At 45.2% G+C, this 22,371-nt stretch overlaps 2 protein-coding genes across 2 annotated transcripts in view; both read left to right on the forward strand.

Annotated features, from left to right (window-relative positions):
- The first annotated feature begins 3,959 nt into the window (after positions 1 to 3,959).
- med28 (mediator complex subunit 28) lies at positions 3,960 to 14,583 on the forward strand. Its single transcript, XM_033026029.1, has 4 exons — positions 3,960 to 4,170; positions 9,350 to 9,416; positions 11,286 to 11,398; positions 14,146 to 14,583. The coding sequence occupies exons 1-4, from the start codon at positions 3,997 to 3,999 to the stop codon at positions 14,341 to 14,343; spliced, it is 552 nt and encodes a 183-aa protein (XP_032881920.1). The 5' UTR covers positions 3,960 to 3,996; the 3' UTR covers positions 14,344 to 14,583.
- A 4,614-nt stretch (positions 14,584 to 19,197) lies between these two features.
- Positions 19,198 to 22,371, forward strand: part of haspin (histone H3 associated protein kinase) — a 79,248-nt gene continuing 76,074 nt past the window's right edge. The window contains exons 1-2 of the mRNA XM_033026042.1: positions 19,198 to 19,852; positions 21,599 to 21,820. Of these exons, the coding sequence (XP_032881933.1) occupies positions 19,647 to 19,852; positions 21,599 to 21,820 (428 nt within the window). The 5' untranslated portion in view covers positions 19,198 to 19,646. The remainder of the gene's footprint in view (positions 19,853 to 21,598; positions 21,821 to 22,371) is intronic.

The following is a 22,371-nucleotide window of genomic DNA, read 5'->3' on the forward strand; positions in this document are numbered from 1 at the left end:
AACGCCACCTGTTCATTTTCTCCAGATATGTTGCCTGACCCATTGAGTTACTCCAACATTTTGTGTCTGTGTTCACTATGAACATTGAATTATTTAATTTTAGGTAACTTACACTCTCTCTCTCTCCCCCGCCCACCCCCTCCTGCCCCCCACCCCCCCCCCCCCTCCCCCATGCAGTAAATGTCGGTTAACCAGTCCAAGGTTTGCAACGATGGTTCCCTCTTGGGATCACACTATCCCTAGCCAACAATTGGCCTATCAGGGAACCAAATATAGACATAAAGTGCTGGAGTGACTCAGTGGGTCAGGCAGCATCTCTGGAGGAAAGGGTTAGGCGACATTTCGGGTCGGGAACCCCCTTCAAAATACCCTGATGAGGTCATCTGTTGTTGGCCCTGATTTGTCCCGGTCTTTTCTTGCTTCCAGTTCCCCCCTACAATCATCCCGAAGAAGTGTCCCGACCAAAAATGGAATCTATTCCTTTTCTCCAGAGATGCTGCTTGGCCCGCTGAGTTACTCCAGCATTTTGTGTCTAACTTGCTGATTCAGACAGTTTTTGATTATCAAGTCGAGGGAGAGGAAGGGGAGACAGATGGGGGTGTCTTCATTTACTGGCGGCAGGTGTCTGTCACTGAAACAGGCAGGTGAGATTTCACATCCACCTTGTGTGTGCCTCTCTCCCTCCCTCTCACACAGGCTGAGAGACTCTGCCTATGTGAGTGTACGTCTCTTTCTCCCCCTCTCCCACACACCCCACCTCTCTCTTTCTCCCCCCACACACAATAAGACCGATGTATTCTGCTTAGTCTCTCTTTGCTCCCACACACACAGATAGACCAAGGTCATGTGCGCTCTTTCTCTTCCGCCAGTCACCCCGAAGTACATCACACTGCCTCTGTGCCTCTCTCTCTGTCTCTCTCCCCCTCTCTCCTAAGTAATGTGGCATCTTCCTGCAGTAAAGTCATGGCATTAGTACAGGCATGTCTCCAAATGAGCCAATTCAACCAAGGGAGGATATTTATAGTGTGTGAAAAAAAAAATGACATCATTTGTGCCACGTGATGATTTAACAACACTTCAAAGTTCACAATGTTCATTCAAGATTTAACGGGAAAGCTCGGGAGACGGACAAGTCACTCGCACAAATAACAGAAATGCCGAGTACCGTGGGAACTCTTTATCTACCCCCGTTATATCGTGTGATATCGTGCTAGACCACGACCACTTCACTCTGGTTACATCTTGCGTCAAGTCGCCCCGTGAGAAAGCGCTATAAACATGATTAAAGATTTCCACGAGTCAAATTTACTGTTGAAGTTAAAATTTGAAACATTTAAACTCGTTGTAAGAACGTAGTAGCCCGTGAGTTTACCGTAGTGACTCATGAGTCTACCGTGGGCACTCTTTAACTCAGCGGGCCAGGCAGCATCTCTGGAGAGAAGGAATGGGTGATGGGATGACGTTTCCAAAATTCTGTTGCATCTTTGTGTTACTCCAGCACTGTGTGTTCACTTTTTATCAACCAGCATCTGCCCTTTCTTGTGTTTGTATTTGTATCCGTGGCAGTTGATTGTCGCTCCCTTCAGTTTCCCAGAGGGTCGGGACGGGACTGGAGTTGGGAGGGAAAGGTGGGAGTGGGTAGGGAGGGTGGGGAGGGGATGGGAGTCGGGGGGAAGTGGGGGGAGTTGGGGTGACTTAGTCCGGTAGACAAGTGTATGATAGGTGTACTGACAAAGTGTGGGCAGACACTTTGGTAGTGATTACCCATGGGGAGGGAGGGAGGGGGAGAAGGGAGAGAGGAGGACTGGAGAGAGAAACAGAGAGAGAATCAGAGGAACAGAAGAATCTGATGCAAGCACCTCCCTATTGGTTCTTATTTATGGGATAAAAATCTTTTATCCAAGGTAACAAGAATAACAATGCGCAAAATTAAAATGGTTATTGTGACGAAATGGGGAAGAAGGATTTAATAAAGCTGCCGCTAACAATTATATTAACTGCGTGGAAATTTCTGCATGGATAGATGACTCAGAGCATGTCAATAGCGATCTTTTTGTTTATTTCTCCTATCTCAGGATAAAGATAAAAAAATAACCAAATAGTCCTGCATGTTGAGTGAATAACAAGAACGACTAAAGGTCAGAGCTGTCCCTTCCATACCTCATTATGCAAATACCAAAGATGGGTAAAAATACCAGATTTAAACCAATTCAGACAGGAAATCTTTTTTCAATTAAACGTTCTCAAGTTGCTTTTGCTGTTTATTAACTGATAAAAAAATTATCATCAGTAGCTTTTGCTTTCAATTCTTTTAATTGATAATTTTTTATCATCCTGGCAGCACCAGAGACCCGGGTTCGATCCTGACCTCGGTGCAGAGTTTGAGCTTTGTCTTTCATTCAGAGGTTGCGGGTGGGCTGGGGTGACTGAAAACGTTGTTTCCAGGGCTGGGGTGAGTGTGAAAGGGGTGGTTTCTGGTCAGATCTGGTCAAGAATTTCATTGTACTATCAGGGACACATGACAATAAACTCACTTGAGATCTGCCCAATCAGCAATGTTTTGAGCCGCTGCTTTTTATACAGTTTAAGTCGCGACGGTGGGACGGCTGCTCTGACGGACATACTGGATGAGTAGAGAGACACACACTGCTATCCCTCTGGTCTACGGACCTTGCTGTCGGGGGAAAAAATAACGTTAAGGTTCAATTTACCTAATCGTTTTGTTAGAAGTTTACCAACGTTTTGATGAGAGATAAATTAAGGGAATAAAACAATCTTACGCGACACAAAAAGCTGGAGTAACTCAGCCAAGCCGGCAGCATCTCTGGAGAGAAGGGTCGAAACGTTTTTTTCAGTCTGAAGGGACTCGACCAGAAACGTCACACATCCTTCTCTCCAGAAATGCTACATGTCCCGCTGAGTTACTCCAGCATTTTGTGTCTATCTTCGGTGTAAACCAGCATCTGCAGTTCCTCCCGACAAAAAAAAAACAGCCTATGATTGATGCCAGACCTTGAACAAATGCAGTTCAAATGGACTTTTGAATGCAATTTTGGAAGGATTGTTTCTTGAAACAAACTGCTCTAAAAGTTTGAAGGAAGGAATTGCAAATACTAGTTTAAACCAAAGATAGACACAAAATGATGGACTAACTCAGCTGGTCAGGCAGCATCTCTGGAGAAAAGAAATAGGTGATGTTTCGGGTCGAGATCGTTCTTCAGGCTGGGTCTTTTTATAGTGGAAAAAAAAAACTGTATGACATCACTTTTACCATGTGATGATTTTTCCACACGTCGGGAGACGTTGGCTCAAGAGTAACTCGGGAGAGGAACTTGGTAACTTGGGAGACGAACTTGGAACATCGCAGAAATGAGAAGTAAACGGCAAACTTAGACATACCCGTGGGAACTCGGTTAAACTCTTGAACATAAACTTGGAATCTTGTACACAACCACGAGTCTGATTTTTTATTTCACTCGGGGTCACTCGTGGGTGGACTCGCACCGTGAGACGGGGCAATGAGGCATCTTTCGCAGCCTATTTCAACAACCGTCTCAAAGAGAAGCTATTCCATTTAGAATGAGGCAGCAGATGCAAATGAATATCACCAAAGATCCTATAGCGGAGGATCTTTGAATATCACAATGTTCACTCTCTTGCTATCTTAAAGTTCAAGAACTTCAAGCAGAGCAATTTTTTTGGATACACTTTCAATACAGAGGGATGGATTGGCGCAGTAACACTCACATCCTGAGCATGAAGAATCAATGGGTATCGTGAGGTGCATGCAATGGGCTTGTCGTGCTTTTCTTTCCCTAGAACCACAGGCGCTTGCACTCTGTGGAAGGAGGATGGTTCCTCCTTCTGTTTGTCCATTCCCTCCACAGATGCTGCCCGACCCGCTGTGTTTAACCAGCACTTTGCCTTTCCCTCGGGATTGCAGCATCTGCGGTGGCGGCGATTCAGGGCGGCGCATGCGCACCGACGCCCCGCAAGATGGCCGCCTCGCTGTCGGGGATGTTCTCGCATCCGCCGCAAAACCCCAACCCGCCGCCGCCGCCTCCTCCTCCTCCTCCTCCCCCCGGGACCGTACCTGGGGCCACTGCTCCTGCCGCGGTGTCGGTACGGCCTCCCAGCACCCTTGTGGACGAACTGGAGGCTTCATTTGAGGTAACGGTGGCGCGGAGAGACGGCGCCGGGGTCGTGGGTCGTGGTTTGGGGCAGAGGGAGGGTGGGTCCTGAGTGATGGAGGGGCCACGGGTGAGGAGGTGGATGGGTGCAAGGGTGGTGGTGGTGGGTGCAAGGGTGGTGGATGGGTGCAAGGGTGGTGGTGGTGGGTGCAAGGGTGGTGGATGGGTGCAAGGGTGGTGGTGGTGGTGGATGGGTGCAAGGGTGGTGGATGGGTGCAAGGGTGGTGGATGGGTGCAAGGGTGGTGGATGGGTGCAAGGGTGGTGGATGGGTGCAAGGGTGATGGTGGTGGTGGGTCCCCGTGTGAGGAGGTGGATGGGTGCAGTTGTTTAAAGTGCTTTATAAATAAAGTTATTATTATAAAGTTATTATAAGGGTGGTGGTGGTGGTGATGGTGGGTGCAAGAGTGGTGGTGATGGGGGGTGTCCGTGAGTGATCGATGGGGGAAAGGTCGATACTGGGAGGCCATGAGGAGTGGATGGGTACATGGGTGGTGATGAGTGCCCGTGAGCAATGTGTGGGGAAAGTGTCTGCAAGGAAACAGACTAGATCAGGACCAGGAAATATGCCAATAGAGTGGGTTGGAGGGAGAGCAGTATTAGTGTTGGGAGCAGGGATGTATATAACTATTGTGAGGGAAGTTGGGCGCCTGGTGGAATATTGGTGGATGGTTGGGAGAAAATGCCCAGGGAGGGCTTGGATATTACTGGGGCAATTCTTCCAGAAGATATGGAGGTCAAATAAAGAATAGTCTCAGCAGCAGGAGTGTGAGGAGGAATGGTGTCGATGAAAGGTGCAGGATATTTGGTGTTGAGTGACTCAGAAGTTCCTGCAGATAGTTTGAGGATTAATAGTGTGGAAGAATGTTTTGAAGGATAACGTGGAGAAGTGTAAGCTGGCATAGGACACTCATTTAAGGTGATTTTCAAATTCACATTGCATTAGAATCCTCTTTTATGAAATATTTTATAGTTTTCGTCTACTCTTTCCACAAGATTTTACTATTATTTTAAGTGTCTGCTGGCTGCTCTGAATGTCTATTTTATTTTAATCTATCTTTTATAAACATGTTCAATTTACCTCATTAAAAAAAAACGACTTCACAAATATTTGCTTGGCATATTTTGTTACTAGACAATAGACAATAGGTGCAGGAGTACGCCATTCGGCCCTTCGAGCCAGCACCGCCATTCAATGTGATCATGGCTGATCATCCCCAATCAGTACCCCGTTCCTGCCTTCTCCCCATATCCCCTGACTCCACTATTTTTAAGAGCCCTATCTAGCTCTCTCTTGAAAGCATCCGGAGAACCTGCCTCCACCGCCCTCTGAGGCAGAGAATTCCACAGACTCACCACTCGTCTCTGTTCTAAATGGCTTACTCCTTATTCTTAAACTGTGGTCCCTGGTTCTGGACTCCCCCCAACATCGGGAACATGTTTCCTGCCTCTAGCGTGTCCAAGCCCTTAACAATCTTATATGTTTCAATGAGATACCCTCTCATCCTAAACTCCAGAGTGTACAAGCCCAGTCGCTCCATTCTCTCAGCATATGACAGTCCCGCTATCCTGGGAATTTACCTTGTAAACCTACGCTGCACTCCCTCAATAGCAAGAATGTCCACCCTCAAATTAGGGGACCAAAACTGCACACAATACTCCAGGTGTGGTCTCACTAGGGCTGTACAACTGCAGAAGGACCTCTTTGCTCCTATATTCGATTCTATTCGTTATAAAGGCCAACATGCCATTCGCTTTCTTCACTGCCTGCTGTACCTGCATGCTTACTTTCATAGACTGATGTACAAGGACCCCCAGATCCCGTTGTACTTCCCCTTTTCCCAACTTGACGCCATTTAGATAGTAATCTGCTTCCCTGTTTATACTGCCAAAGTGGATAACCTCACATTTATCCGACAAACTTCATCTGCCATGCATCTGCCCACTCCCCCAACCTGTCCAAGTCACCCTGCATTCTCATAGCATCCTCCTCACAGTTCACACTGCCACCCAGCTTGGTGTCATCTGCAAATTTGCTAATGTTAATGCTAATCATAGATGTATATTGTAAATAGCTGCGGTCCCAGCACCGAGCCTTGCAGTACCCCACTAGTCACTGCCTGCCATTCTGAAAGGGACCCGTTAATCCCTACTCTTTGTTTCCTGTCTGCCAACCACTTCTCTAACCATGTCAGCACTCTACCCCCAATACCATGTGCCCTAATTTTGCCCACTAATCTCCTATGTGGGACCTTATCAAATGCTTTCTGAAAGTCCAGGTACACTACATCCACTGGCTCTCCCGTGTCCATTTTCCTAGTTAAATCTTCAAAAAATTCCAGAAGATTAGTCAAGCATGATTTCCCCTTTGTAAATCCATGCTGACTCGGACCGATCCTGTTACTGCTATCCAAATGTTCGGCTATCTCATCTTTTATAATTGACTCCAGCATCTTCCCCACCACCGATGTTAGGTTAACTGGTCTATAATTCCCTGTTTTCTCTCTCCCGCCTTTCTTAAAAAGTGGGATAACATTAGCTACCCTCCAATCCACAGGAACTGATCCTGAGTCTATAGAACATTGGAAAATTATCATCAATGCATCCACGATTTCTAGAGCCACTTCCTTAAGTACCCTGGGATGCAGACCATCAGGCCCTGGGGATTTATCAGCTTTCAGTCCCATCAGTCTATCCAACACCATTTCTTGCCTAATGTGGATTTCCTTCAGTTCCTCTGTCACCCCAGATCCTCTGGCCACTACTATATCAGGAAGATTGGTTTGTGTCCTCCTTAGTGAAGACAGATCCAAAGTACCTGTTCAACTCATCTGCCATTTCCTTGTACCCCATAATAAATTCACCTTTTTCGGTCTTCAAGGGTCCAACTTTGGTCTTAACTAATTTTTTCTTCTTCACATACCTAAAGAAGCTTTTACTATCCTGCTTTATATTCTTGGCTAGCTTACCTTCGTACCTCATCTTTTCTCCCCATATTGTCTTTTTAGTTATCTTCTGTTGTTCTTTAAACATTACCCAATCCTCTTGCTTCCCGCTCATCTTTGTTACGTTGTACTTCTTCGCTTTAATTTTTATACTGTCCTTGACGTCCCTTGTCAGCCATGGTCGTCCCTTTCTCCCCTTGGAATCTTTCTTCCTCCTAGGAATGAACTGATCCTGCACCTTCTGTATTATTCCTAGAAACACCTTTGTTCCATTTTTGTTCCACTGTCATCCCTGCTAGTGTATCTTTCCAGTTAACTTTGGCCAGCTCCTCCCTCATGGTCCCATAGTTCCCTTTATTCAACTGCAACACTGACACCTCCGATCTACTTTTCTCCCTCTCCAATTGTAGATTAAACCTGACCATGTTATGGTCACTGCCTCCTAATGGCTCATTAACCTCGAGGTCCTTTATCAAATCCGGTTCATTACATAACACTAAATCCAGAATAGCCTTCTTCCGGGTAGGCTCCAATACAAGCTGCTCAGAGAATCCATCACGAAGGCACTCTACAGTCCCTTTCTTGGGGTCCAGTACTAACCTGATTTTCCCAGTCTACCTGCATGTTGAAATCTCCCATAACAACCACAGCATTACTTTTACTACATGCCAATTTTAACTCCTGATTCAACCTGCGCCCCATGTCCAGGCTACTGTTTGGGGGCCTGTAGATTAGTCACATTAGGGTATTTTTACCCTTACAATTCCTTAGTTCTATCCATACTGACTCCACATCTCCTGTTTCAATGTCACCCCTTGAAAAGGACTGAATTTCATTCCTCACCAACCCCACCCCCTCTGCCCACCTGTCTGTCTTTTCGATAGGAGGTATACCCTTGAATATTCAGTGCCCAGCCCTGGCCCTCTTGCAGCCATGTCTCAGTAATTCCCACAACATCATACTTGCCAGTTTCTAACTGAGCCTCAAGCTCGTCCACTTTATTCCTTATACTTCGTGCATTCATATACAGCACTTTGTCCTCCGTATTCACTTCCCCCCTCGAACCGCTTGCAATTGGCCCTGACCTTACTCTGTTGACCATTCTCGAGCTTTCCTTCCCTTTAATTCGAGAATCTTTTGTAATTTTCCTGCAGCCACTTCCCCTTCAACTCCATCTTTATACTCCCAATTTGTCAATCCCCCCCCCTATTTAGTTTAAACCCACACATGTAGCCCTAGCAAACCTGCCTGCCAGAATGTTGGTCCCCCTCCAGTTAAGGTGTAACCTGTCCCTTTTGTACAGGTCACCCCTACCCCAGAAGAGATCCCAGTGGTCTATAAATCTAAATTCTTGCTCCCTGCTCCAGCCCCTCAGCCACACATTCAGATCCCCTATCTCCCTGTTCCTGCCCTCACTAGCATGAGGTACTGGAAGCAATCCAGAGATAACCATCCTAGAAGTCTGGCATTTCAGTCTTCTTCCCAACTCTCTAAAGTCATGTTGGAGAACCTCCTTCCTCTTCTTCCCGATTTCGTTTGTGCCTACCTGCACAACAACTGCCGGCTGTTCACCTTCTCTCTCTCGAAGATGTTCTGAATTCGGCTCGTGACATCGTGAACCCTGGCACCAGGGAGGCAACAGACCATCCTTGTATCTCGTCTGCCGCCACATAATCTCCTGTCCGCTCCTCGGACAATGGAGTCACCCACCACTTGGGTCTGCCCGACGTCGGTCTCGCCGGTCGAGTCCCATCTCTAGGATTGGAGCCACCGATGTGTCCGCCGCACGGACTGGAAACATCGTATCCCTGGACAGTTCCCAAGAGGGCGTACCTGTTTTCATTAGGCACAGCCACCTGAGTCTTCTGCACTCCACGATTTCCACCTTTTCTCTCCGTCACACACCTTGGTTCTTCCCGTATCCTCGGCGTGACTACCTCACTGTAGGTCCTGTCCAGGAAACTCTCGTTTTCCCGGATGGCCCTGAGGTCATCCAGCTGCTTCTCCAGTGAACCAACAGTCCTTTAGGAGCTGAAGCTGGCCGCACTTGCCACAGTTGTAGCAGCCAGAGGCTCCATCCGTGTCCCTGGGCTCCCACAGCATTTGACTTTGAATCCTACTTGGGTTTTGATCTGATAGAAAATTTCTATTGTGCTAGATTATTTCTGTTAATTTAGTTTGGGAAACTGGAAGCATTAACTGTGAATTTCTTGTAGGCATGTTTTGCATCCCTGGTCAGTCAAGACTATGTGAATGGTACGGATCAAGAAGAGATTCGAACAGGTGGGAAACTTCGGAAAAATACATTTATTGAGAAAAATGATACGAGGTGCAAATTCTATGCTTAGGCAGTGGCTTGTATGTGAACCTGAAATACAGCATTAAATTGAATCTGTAACACATTAGAGGTCTTGATCTAAAGCCTTACATCCTGATAGAACCATTTTTCAAACATGTTTGCCTTATTATAAAAGCAGAATAAACTATTTAAACAATTATCTTACTTATCCTGCATAGAAATAAATGAGCCAATATGTAATATTTCTTGATTATTATTCTAGTTAAAGTACTAATGTTTGCAATGGCCTTATGAAACAGAACATTTGTACATTTGGTAGTATTTGGATAACAAAATTGAAAATTAACCATGTTATTCGACTACACTGCTTGAGGGGGAAAATATTTCTGATTATACATTACTTCATTTTTATGCACCTTTTGGTAACTTAGGATATCTGGACATTGCTTACTGCCTGGAATCATAGAAATACAAATAGGACCAGGAGTAGGCGACTTAGCCCCTCAAGCCTGCTTTGATATTTAATAAGATCACTCTGATCTGATGTAACCTCTACTCTGCATTTCTGTCTGCATGTGGTAACCTTTCGCCCCTTTACTTAGCAATGTGTCTCTCCCTTAAAGACTCTCTTCTTCAAAGAGCAGTGGAAGAAGTGTTCAAAATACGCAGCCTTCTAGGGGAGGGAGCGGGGGGGGGAGGGGGGTTGAATTACACCCAGTTGTTCTAAATTATAACATTTTATTTGTAAACAGTGCCTTGATTTTCTAGATTCTTCAACAAAAGGAAACATCCTCTCACATTCACCCTGTAAATACTTCTTAGGCTCGTGTTTCAATCAAAACAATTTCACTTCTAAACTCGAACTTTAGAAGCACAACCTTTCCTCATAAGATAATCTACCATTCCAGGTATTAGACTGTAAACTATTCTAAAGTGCTTACAAAGATGTATGGAGGAGGATGACTGAACTTTGGTGCCTTCCCTCACAGTGGGAAACTTTGATTCTGCTGTGTGGGGATGTTTATGTTAAAGTCTATCGTGTGTTGTGTTCTTTTTTTAAATTCGTATGGCTGTATGGTGACCCAAATTTCACTGTACCAATTGGTGCATGTGACAATAAATGTCTCTTGAATCTTGAATCTCTTTAATCTTGACTTCATTGCAAAGGGCTAAATGCTGGGCTGCCTTCAATGGATTTTAATTGCACCCTAATGATTTGAAGGTGATTTTTATCCCTTTAAATAACTTACTGGTAATTTTCTAATAATCTCAATGCAAGTAATTTTAAGTCCCTTTGGAATCTCTGCCTGCAGCCAGGAATCTGTGTCATGTTTACTGATGTTAATTTTCTTTGCACTTACCAGAGGAAAGATGTTCTTTGTTATAATTTATTAAAATAAGTATCTGCAACATTGGATGCAAGATGCATATAATAGTTAGGCACACACAATCACAGCACTCAAGGAAAAGTTTTAGGTGGAAAATTCAAACAATACAGTTATGAATTAGATTTTGTGGGTGAATAGCCCATAATCATTCTAAATTATCTGCCCAACCACTTCATGCACCAGCTGCTTGACAGTTTGCCAATGAAACCACAGGCAAGGATTGTCATAGGTAACTCCAAACTTTAAATCAGTTTGTCCCTTCAAGACCTTCTCATTATAAAACAATAAAGCTTATCTTCCAGTATTATCATTGGAATATTCTTGAATTTAATTTATTGTAGAAACTGACCCTTGCTCTCCATTTTTTCTTAATTTATCAGTTCAGTAGTCACAGTGTCTATGTTGTTTCATGCTTCCAAATAACATTATTTTTACCCTTAAATATGTTCAATTATTATGCCATAGGTGTGGAGCAATGCATCCAAAAGTTTTTGGATGTCGCCAGGCAAACTGAGTGTTTCTTCCTTCAGAAGAGACTGCAGCTTGCTGTACAAAAACCTGAACAAGTCATAAAAGAGGTAGAGAGCTTATTTAATTGTTTATGGTTTTATTACCTGAAAGTATACATGGAATCCTGTGAATTTTTGATGCAAGTAAATACAGCTGGGTTTAACAGCTTGCTGTCGAGGCAGTCATATCTGGTAACCTACAACTTTCACAATTGCAATGTGTTACAATTGGCTTTAATGTTTCTAAGCCTGTTATGGAGGGAATGCAAACTTCCTGCTGTCTTGTTACAAAGGCTGGGAAATATATATCATTAATATCAACGACGATACAATTTACTTAAATCCTCACAGTAGAATAATGGTAAGAGCAGGCATACAGGAAGAGCAATGACTGATCTGCGTCCTCTTTCACTTATTCAAAGTCAACTGCCTGACAGATATTGGGGAAACTGATTTTTAAATTAGAGAAGGGTACAAGTGATCAGTCAGCACAAAGTGAATTTAACGAATTAAGTGAACAGAGTGGTAAATGTTTGTTGTGACGTGAACGAAGCCTGTCGGAGGTTAAAGCTGATTAATATGGGGGTTTATTATTCAAAATTTCCAGGGCCTGATCAGATATATCCGAGGACATTGTGGGAAACTAGAGAGGAAATTGCGGGAGCCCTGGGTGACAAAAGTTTGTGCTGCAAGAAGGGCTGCAGGGAAAATGCTGGGAACTTTCGGCCGGTGAGCTTAACATCTGTAATTGGAAAGTTACTAGAGAGTATTCTGATGGATAGGTTTTACAGGTATTTGGATGGACAAGGGTTGATTAGGGACAGTCAGCATGGTTTTGTACATGGGAAGTCGTGTTTCACAAATCTGATTGAGTTTTTTTGAAGACATGACCAAAAAGGTCGATGAGGGCAGAGCTGTAGATGTTGTATACGTGGATTTTAGTAAGGCATTCGACAAGGTTCCACATGAAAGGCTGCTCTGGAAGGTTAGATTGGATGGGATTCAAGGAGAGATAGCTGAATGGATAGCAAATTGGCTTAATGGAAGGAAGCAGAGGGTGATGTTGGAAGATTGCTTCTCAGACTGTAGGCCTGTGACTAGTGGTGTGCCTCAGGGTTCGGTGCTGGGCCCGTTACTGTTTGTCATCTACATCAATGATTTGGATGAGAACATACAGGGCAAGATTAGCAAGTTTACTGATGATGCAAAATGGGTGGTTTTGCAGATAGTGAAGATGGTTCTGAAAGATTGCAGCAGGATCTTGATCGATTTGCCAGGTGGGCTGAGGAGTGGTTGATGGAATTTAATACAGAGAAATGTGAGGTGTTGCATTTTGGGATGTCTAACAAGGGCAGGACCTACACAGTGAATGGTAGACCTCTGGGCAGTGTTGTAGAGCAGAGGGCTCTCGGAGTGCAGGTGCATGGTTCCTTGAAGGTCGAGTCGCAGGTAGATAAGGTGGTCAAAAAGGCTTTTGGCACATTGGCCTTCATCAGTCAGAGTATTGAGTATAGAAGTTGGGAGGTCATGTTGCAGTTGTATAAGATGTTGGTTCAAAGGTTCATTTATTGTCACATGCACCAACTTGCTGCAGTGAAATTCAAGTTGCAATTGCAGCACATTAATACCACATAACATAATACCACATAACATTATAAAGGAATTTAACAATAAACATAAAAACATCCCCCCACAATGGTTGCCACTGTGAGGGAAGGCACAAAGTCCAGTCCCCATCCCCTTGTCCACCCATTGTCGGGCTTATTGAGGCCTCCGCAGTCGCCGCTACGGCGGCCTGATGTTTCAGGCCCTTCTCGCCGGGTGATGGTGCTCCGGTGTCGGGAGAACCCTCTCAGCTGCTTGGGATACCTGGAACGGCCGCTTCCTTACCCTAGACCGTGGCTTCCGAAGCCACACATTTAGAATATTGTCATCAGTTCTGGACACCGTGTTATGGGAAAGACATTGTCAAGCTTGAAAATGTTCAGAGAAAATCTACGAGGATGTTGCCAGGACTAGAGGGTGTGAGCTGTAGGGAGAGGTTGAGCAGGCTGGGTCTCTATTCCTTGCAGCGCAGGAGGATGAGGGGAGATCTTATAGAGGCGTATAAAATCATGAGAGGAATAGATCGGGCAGATGCACAGAATCTCTTGCCCAGAGTAGGGGAATCGAGGGCCAGAAGACATAGGTTGAATGAATGAATAAGTTTATTGGCCAAGTATTCACATACAAGGAATTTACTTGGTGAAGGTTCAAGGTGAAGGGGAAAAGATTTAATAGAAATCTGAGGGGGTAACCTTTTCACACAAAGGGTGGTGGATGGAACAAGCTGCCAGAGGAGGTAGTTGAAGCTGGGACTATCTCAACGTTTAAGAAACAGACAGATACATGGATTGGACAAGTTTGGAGGGATATGGACCAAGCACAAGCAGGTGGGATTAGTGTAGCCGGTGGCAGGTGTGGAGGAAGTCGGGCCGAAGAGCCTGTTTCCACACTGTATCACTCTATGACTCTATGTGGAGAAACAGACATTCTCTTGGAGACCCTCTCTGTAGAATTGCCAAACTCAAAGTTTTTATTTCTTAAGCATAAAGCCAACAATAAACAATTGACTACAGTTTAAATGACTATAATTACTAACTGATGTAATGTTGACAGGGAACCAATCAGTTTCAATGCTTTGTACTGCTGCAGGACTTTATTGAAATGTTTTTCCTTGATGTATCTTTTGTTATTTGTAAATTCCTAATATTTTACCCTTTCAAGACTTAATCATTAAAATATTCCTTGTAATAGTGTTTGTGAAATATTTTTAGGATGTATCCGAATTAAAAAATGAACTACAGAGAAAGGAAGCATTGATCCAAAAACATCTCAGCAAGCTGCGACACTGGCAACAAGTCCTGGAAGATATCAACGCACAGCCTAAAAAATCAGCAGATCTCGCTCAAGGACCTTTAGCCTACCTTGAACAAGCATCTGCAAACATCCCAGCTCCACTAAAGCAAACGTGAAGCTTATACATGTCAGCGGAGCATCTGGACGTTTCACTTGAACTTTTCTCCTAAATTAGTTTCAAGTTATCCCTTGAATGAAGGTCGCTACAGAGTGTAAATATGCAGAAAAAAAATCACTTTGAAAGTCACTTCATTTTGATTAATGATATAAATGTTTGTTATATGATTAACTGTTTGGGTTAAATGGCTGTAATTATATTGTGAGCTCAATTGTTACAATAAAAATGCATTAATTGATTCTGTAGCAATTTTTGAAAGTTTTGAGGGACATCTACAATTTATGGAGGGAAGAATGCTATGGAATGATTTGCAAGATACAATTTGTATCCTTTTTATATAGCAAGTGTTTAAAATGTCAGAAAGATATAGTCCTACACTTCCCTTGTCAACGGTAAAGCCTATGAAGGAAGCATTTAACTCGTAGAATTGTATCTGCATAATTGGATGGATCAGCAGAATATTAATTGAAATCCTTGATGTTAAGCTGTTGACACTAACAAGTCCTCGAACTGCCCATGTACTGCAAAACATGAATGTCTCTGATTTATAGATCCAGAGATCCTGTGTGGTAGAATCTGGGTAGAGTTGATTAGACTGGGGTTAGAATAAATTACTGGGAAAATAATTAGGGAATGGGACTGCTCTGCATTAGCATAGGTTTAAAATTGACTCCCATGTTGTAAGAATTTTCACTTGATGACTGAGGCTCCACACCATGCATGATGGAAAAATCCAAAGATTCGCCATCCTCTGGAGTGAAGCAATTTCTGTAATTTTAGTTCTAAACAGCCTACTGCTTATTCTGGGACAGTGAATGCTAGTTTTAGACTCCTCAACCAGGAGAAACATCCTAATTGCATCCAGACTGTTTCTGATTGACAGCTTCCAAAATTGTACAATGAACGCAAAATGATTCAGTTGCAAGTTATGTTTATAAAACACTCTTGGAACCTGGTCTGAAGTAAGAAATTACATAGACGAAGCTAATTTAATTTCACTTTTGAGAAATTTGTTGTTTGATCCTGGTTATTTAAAATGGGATATGTATGTAATTGTAGTTCGATCATAAAATATAAAGGAAAAACATAGGAGTAGTACTAACAAAAATAATAGATTATAATTTTGTACATTGGCCAGGCTTGGATTGTGATATGGATTATCTAACATGCTGCAGTGCAGTTCAGCAACTGTGAAAATGCAAGTCTGAATATGGTCAATGAAAGTTGATAGTGGGCCAAATCCTGACTCTAGAATCAGGTCAAGATCTCAAGTCAAAGAGTAGGCCAGTTGAGACTGAAATTAGAAGAAATTACATCACTCGGAGTGATATATTTTTGAACGTCTAAACCCAAGAGGGCTCAGTCAGTGATTGCATTCAAAATATAATGGTTAGTTTCTGGATGTTAAAGGAATTAAGGGATACAAGGCCGGGGCAGAAAAAAGGTGAGGTAAAAGATTAGCGATGGTCTGTTGAAAGTTGGAGCAGGCTCGAAGGGCTAAATGGTCTATACTCGCTCCTTTTTGTCACGTTCTTACGGGCAATTTGTAGCTAAGGAGAGAGAGGAAATAAATTGTTACAGCCAAAGCAAAATACAAACTGCAAGAGGAACTTTGTAGGCCAGGCAACATCTGTGGAAGGAACTGAGGTGTCAACATTTTGTTTCAACATCTGCTCTCAACAGTTACAGGCAGTCAATCGACTTTTAAAAATCGTAAAAATCTGCGTATTCGCTCGTAAAAAACACGCATGTGCATATCGGTCCTACTTTAAAAAAATCTTTAAAACCGCGCATACGCAGATTGGTCTCTTGTGGACATGTACAGCACCTTGCGCGCAGTCCACGGTGCAAAGGCAGGATTTCAGCTGCCTTTACTGCCCGTTGTAAGTGAAGGCTTGAAGCAGTGTCCACAGCATGTGAGTTGAACATAGTTACGCGTATTACATGTACTACGGATGAAAGGCATGGGAGAATTATGCCTACCTAAGATCGATTATTAAAATAATAACCATTTAATAATAAATACTGAATTTAGTAAATGAATTGGAAAATGTACTATTTATATTTAATAATTACCTTTTTATAATTTTAGTCAGGGTAGGCACTGCCTACCTTGCCAGCCCTGACGGCACTTGCCTGCTACAAACCAATACGTCATTGGAGTGTGGGAGGAAACCGAAGATCTCAGAGAAAATCGAAGTGGTCTCCTGGAGAATGTACAAACTCTGTGCAGACAAGCACCCTTAGTCAGGATTGAAACGGGCATGTGCCGTCAGGGTAGGCAAGGTAGCAGGCATGTGCCTACCCTGACTAAAATTATAAAATGGTAATTATTAAATATAAATAGTAAAGGCACTGGAGAATTATGCCTACCTAAGAGATCGATCTCTAAGGTAGGCATAATTCTCCCGCGCCTTTCATCCGCAGTACTTGTAACATACAAAACTATGTGCAGCTCACATGCCGTCGACGCTGCCTCAAGCCTTCACATCAAGGGGAGCTGAAGGCAGCTGAAATTCTGCCTTTGCACCTACTGCGCATGCGCAGCGCAAATTTCGTGCATGTTTAGATTAGATTCGTATATTAGAACGAAATTTTGTTTCCCTGCAGTCATACATATAATTTTAAAAATGACAAAAACACACAATCAACACAAATTTAACATCCACCACAGTGAGTTCACCAAACACCTCCTCACTGTGGTGGAAGGCAAAATCTTAAAGTCTCTGTCTCTTCCCTCTTTGTTCTCCCTCTGCGCCGAGGCGACGGTTCAAACTCCGCGGGTGGTCGCTGCCTCCACCACAGCTCCGAGGCCGAGTCGGGTCTCCGCTGCTGCTGCCTCCGCCACAGCTTCGGGGCCGAGTCGGGTCTCCGCCGCCTCCGCCACAGCTTCGGGGCCGAGTCGGGTCGCCGCTGCCGCTGCCGCCGCCACATCTCCAGGGCCGAGTCGGGTCTCCGCTGCTGCTGCCGCCGCCACAGCTCCAGGGCCGAGTCGGGTCTCCGCTGCTGCTGCCGCCGCTACAGCTTCGGGGCCGAGTCGGGTCTCCGCTGCCGCTGCTGCTGCCGCCACCGCCACAGCTTCGGTGCCGAGTCGGTTCTCCGCCGCTGCTGCCGCTGCTACAGCTCCGATGCCGCCAGCTCCGCCATTAGGCCTCGGCGCAGACGGAGACGGGGAATACGACCGAAGAAAAAGTCGCATCCCCCGAAGGAAGAGACCAAAGCATGTTTCTCCCACCCCACCCACCCACCCACATACACAACTTAATAAAACAAAATTAACTAAAACATGACAAGGAACAAAACGAAATAAAAAAAACAGACGGACTGCAGGTGGGCCGCAGCTGTTAAGCCAGCGCCGCCATCTTCGAACATGGATTGCCATTATCTTAAGAAACAAAGAAAGAAGAATGGAGTTTGTGTACAAATAATGTGGTTAGTAAATTTCTTTGAGTTATATGTTTTTAAATACCGTATTTCCCGGCAATGAAGACGCTATTTTTTAATCCAAAAATAAGGCACGAAAATTGACCTGCGTCTTGGAGGCCGAAGGTTAGGTTGTTAGCCAAGAAAGATAGACGGCTATCCCTCAGTACAGCAACATCAAGAACGATGGTAGACAAAAGTGCTGGAGAAACTCAGCGGGTGCGGCAGCATCTATGGAGCGAAGGAAATAGGCACCATTCGGTGTCTGAAGAAGGGTTTTGGCCCGAAACGTTGTCTGAGTCTGAAGAAGGGCTTCGGCCCAAAACTTTGCCTATTTCCTTTGCTCCATAGATGCTCCCGCACCCGCTGAGTTTCTCCAGCACTTTTGTCTACCTTCGATTTTCCAGCATCTGCAGTTCTTTCTTAAACATCAAGAACGATGTTGCTGTACTGAGGGATAGCCAAGCCTCGTTGCTGGCAGCTGATGGGAAGCGGCTGTAAAGTGGGAAGCGGCTGTAAAAGGACAGCGCGGCGGGGGGGGGGGGGGGGGGGGGGGGGGGGGGGGGGAAGTTTATTTCACGGCGTGTGGGGAGTCTGGCTCGGGGTAAAGTTGTGGGGAGGGCAGGAGCGTTGAGAAGGAGGCGGTCGGGGATCATGCCAGCAACCAGCGGGTCAGCGGACGATGGATAACAGGACAGCGGGCGGTGGAGCATACTCCTATTCAGCGCGAGTGACCTCAATTGGTTCCTTGTTCGCGCTGACACAGGGGTAAGCTCCACCGCCCGCTGTTCTGTTATCCATTGCCCATTGACCCGCTCCGCTCTATGATCTTTGCTCTTGAGCTGGTCCCCTCACTGTTCAGACGGAGAGCACTGCCAGAGGTGAGCGGGCCTGCAAAAGGCACTGAGGTCCCGGCAGCCACCCGAGCTACTTCCCTCCCCGGCCACAATGTGGTGGCTCCGCGCCCGGAGTACCACGGCAGCGGTGAGTGAGTGGGTTACTGGCATGATCCCCAACCCCCTCCTTCTCAATGCTCCTGCCCTCCCCGCAACTTTATCACTGGCCAGACTCCCCACAGCTGTGAAAGGAACTCTCCCCCCAATTGGTCCTTTGAATTAGTATTGTCATTTAATAAGATCACAACTGATTCAACGTGCCAGTGTGCTCCCGATTTTCCCACTATCTCTCCACCTACTGTCACCCTCCACCCATTCAGTAATTCAGAATGAAGGAAATTTGGAAGCCTTGGGCAAATTGAATTGTTACTTTCTTTGTTTTTATTTTTTAGTATCTTTGGTTGGGACTTTCCTCACTTGACGTTGACGCCGGCGTCCCGACAGCGCCCTCTCTGGCGGCCGCAGGCATCGAGCCGAGCGTTGGGAGCGGGGAGCCGACGTCACACGCACGCCCGGGTTCTGAGCTCCGTCCAATGGGAGGAGAGGAAATTCAAACAGCGAGGCGGTCAACGGGCGGTTGTTGGGCCGCGGCGCCGGCGCGGAAACTCCCGGCTCCACAGGACCCCGGACCCACCGGACCCGCCTGACACACCGGACCCACTCTCCCGGCCCCCGACCCCACAGGACCCACTTTCCCGGACCCACTCTCCCGGCTCCACAGGACCCCGGACCCGCCTGACACACCGGACCCACTCTCCCGGCCCCCGACCCCACAGGACCCACTTTCCCGGACCCACTCTCCCGGCCCCACTCTCCCGGCCCCCGGCCCCACTCTTCCCCCCCCCTCCCCATCCCCCTAACTCTCGCCCTCCCTCGGCTCCAATCCCCCCGCCTCCACCTCCACTCGCTCACCGGATCCGCTCCCCCCCCCGGGCCCTACTCTCCCACCGGCCCAACTCCCTCCCGCCGCAGCCACAGCGCGATGATGAGCAGGATACAGACGCGGGGCAGCCGCCCGGCCGTGGTGCGGACCTACGGCAAATACGGCAGCCGGGCGGTGAAGGGCCACAAGTGGCTGAGCCCGGACGCGGGGCCCGAACATCTCTTCTCGTCTTCGGACTCCAGCAACGCCCTGCCCTCGACCAGCACCGACACCAGCGGCGAGTCGGTCGCCAACGTCAGGAAAAGGTGCTCGACTCCGCCGGCCGCGAGTGTCGGATCCCCAGAGCGTTTCCTGCACGGAGCTGGGGCGGTCTGGAGGGCCGGAGCTCCCTGCAGATCTTCAATCGGTGCATCAGGATGGCGAAGTCCCTTTACATTTGCACCAATGCTCCGTGCATCGTGACTCCCTGTCATTGCTCCTTCTTCCTCGCTGATGGTTTTTGAACGGGCTCGGCTCCTGTCTGCAGGTTCCTCTGCGTTGCCGCTTCCACAAGCAAATAAATGGTCATCATCAGAAAATCCTCTATAAAGACTAGTCCGCCAGTCTACTGCTGCAACTGAAAGCCTTATCACATAGTGTGCACAATTCTCAATGTACACTTTGAAGTTTACAATTACAGTAAACCCTCGTTATTGTTGACCACTTTATAACGGTATTTTGTTTTTTGGGCTATTTCTTTAAGAACACAGGCTGCTAGTTGCACTGGGGAGGCAATTGAAACCGACAAGGCATTGAAATTGACAAGCAATCTCTTGGATCTGCACTTAACTCTATTAAACAATGTAACAAACGGACTTTTGTATTTTTAGCCTGCAGTGATAAAAATATTTTTTTAGCTGTTAAGAACTTTGTGTATTCAGCAGCTTGGTGTCTTTGGAAGGAGAAATGGAGTTAACATTTAAGATCTATGTTCTTACTCCCTGAGCGCCAGGTGACCAGTTGGGCGTGGGAATTTCAGAGTGGGACAGGGTTTCCTCACCCCAACATTCCAGACCTAGTTTGCTCTCAATCTCTGAATGCGGGAAGAAGTAGCAGAGACAGAGATTATTGCTGTTCCCCAGCTGCGTTGGACAAGGTGGTGCCAGGCGGCCTTTTTGGGCCACTGCACTCTGGTGAGGGTGGTCCCACTCAGTGACAACCCTTGGTTTTCGGGCTGGAACAATTGGCAATGACTGACACTAACCCCCCTTCCCCCATTGTCCATTATAACGAGGGTTTACTGTACATTGTTTTTTCCACTTTCCTTTAGACAAAACGTACAAATCATGAGATGGTACTAGCGGCATATACGTCGATATGCAGTTGTCATTATAATAAATATAGATAAACTTGATTTCTTGACTTTCTGGTTCTCTGAACTCTTCACCACAAGTTGCACAAATGTTCTCAATATCCACTCAGTTAATTCCAGTGGATTCCTTGTCCAGAGGCCTCCTACAAATCTTATTCTGCACATTTTATTCTGCACATCACACATCTTATTCTGCAATTGTTAAACATAATTATTGTCTTATCTTTGAATACTTTATACAATGTGTACTGATTCACCATAAAAGTATTTTCTGTATGCACTAAAATATCCTTACAGACATCAAAGGCTCATCAAAAAGTACAGCATTTACTATAATACTTTTTATTTGGTACAATGCCAGACACCATGTACAATATTTGTGTTTCCACTTTGCCCAGTATCCTGATTTGCTCTGAATATTGGATCTCAACTTTTTTCCCGTTCTCACTTGTTGAAGCTACAAATTCATCTTTTTTTTCTAATCCTACATAATCTCGTATCTTGATGTCTTCAATCTATTAATGAACTCCCAGGTTGTTTATAATGTTTGTGCCCTGAGTGAAGGGAATGGCCCATACATCTTGCTCTGCCATTTAATATATTCACAAAATATTTTTTTTATTAATGTACATGAAATCTAAAATGCTCTACTGCTTAATTCACTGTATACTTTTTGAAAATGTATTCTGAATTGTTTCAGACGACGCAAAGGAACTGCTATTTTGTATAGTGCTTCAAATGCCAAGGTGCTGAAAAGAAATGTTGGAAATCGAAGAAATACTGAAAGCCAAAAGAAGGGTTATCTCCTTCGAAAGAGAGGGTCTTTGTGTTATAAGGATAATGACTCCATTTCCAGTGAAGGCGAAAGTCAAGAAGACTGTGTATTTGTGGAAGGGAAAGAAAAACGTTGTCCTGTTTCTAGGTATGTGATATATATATATTTGCAAATTATTTTTGAACAGTTTCTGATAAAAAGATCTATTTAGCCCATCATGGTGATATCTTCGAATGTGTGTCCAAAAATTAACTTGATATAAAAAGCGTTTTATGAATACCAGATCACAGTGAAAATGGGTGCAGAGTTTTCCTGCTCTGATCAACTGCATCTATCTTAAGCATTTTGTGAAAATTGAAAATCTGTGATTTAACTATTAGTTCAGGTAATAGGAAAAGGTTAGAGATTTAAAGTTTGCAGATTACTGTTAAATGCTCCTGAGGGGCACGATTCCATATCAGAATAGAATATTTTAGTATTACTGCATGGGTGGAACAACTCTACTGAAGGAACACTATTCCCTGGGGAAATTTCAGTTCAATTAAATTGTATGAATCATGTCAATAACCTTTTTTTAGAATGTTGAAAATTACCCCTCATACAGTAATTTCTTCCCATTAAAATGAGTTACTAAACCTATGTGGGATGGGGGTGGGGGGGTGGAGGAACGACATGCAGAAGCATAAATAAGTAACAGG

Source organism: Amblyraja radiata, chromosome 1 (assembly GCF_010909765.2).
Source record: "Amblyraja radiata isolate CabotCenter1 chromosome 1, sAmbRad1.1.pri, whole genome shotgun sequence".
In the NCBI taxonomy this organism is placed as follows: domain Eukaryota; kingdom Metazoa; phylum Chordata; class Chondrichthyes; order Rajiformes; family Rajidae; genus Amblyraja; species Amblyraja radiata.

What these genes read in the sequence shown, in the direction of transcription:
- med28 (XM_033026029.1), top strand. Translation starts at nt 3,997, where the DNA reads ATGGCCGCCTCGCTGTCGGGGATGTTCTCGCATCCGCCGCAAAACCCC. An exon ending in TCAAGAAGAGATTCGAACAG is followed by an intron (nt 9,417 to 11,285) that starts GTGGGAAACTTC and finishes ATTATGCCATAG; the next exon opens with GTGTGGAGCAATGCATCCAA. An exon ending in CTGAACAAGTCATAAAAGAG is followed by an intron (nt 11,399 to 14,145) that starts GTAGAGAGCTTA and finishes AAATATTTTTAG; the next exon opens with GATGTATCCGAATTAAAAAA.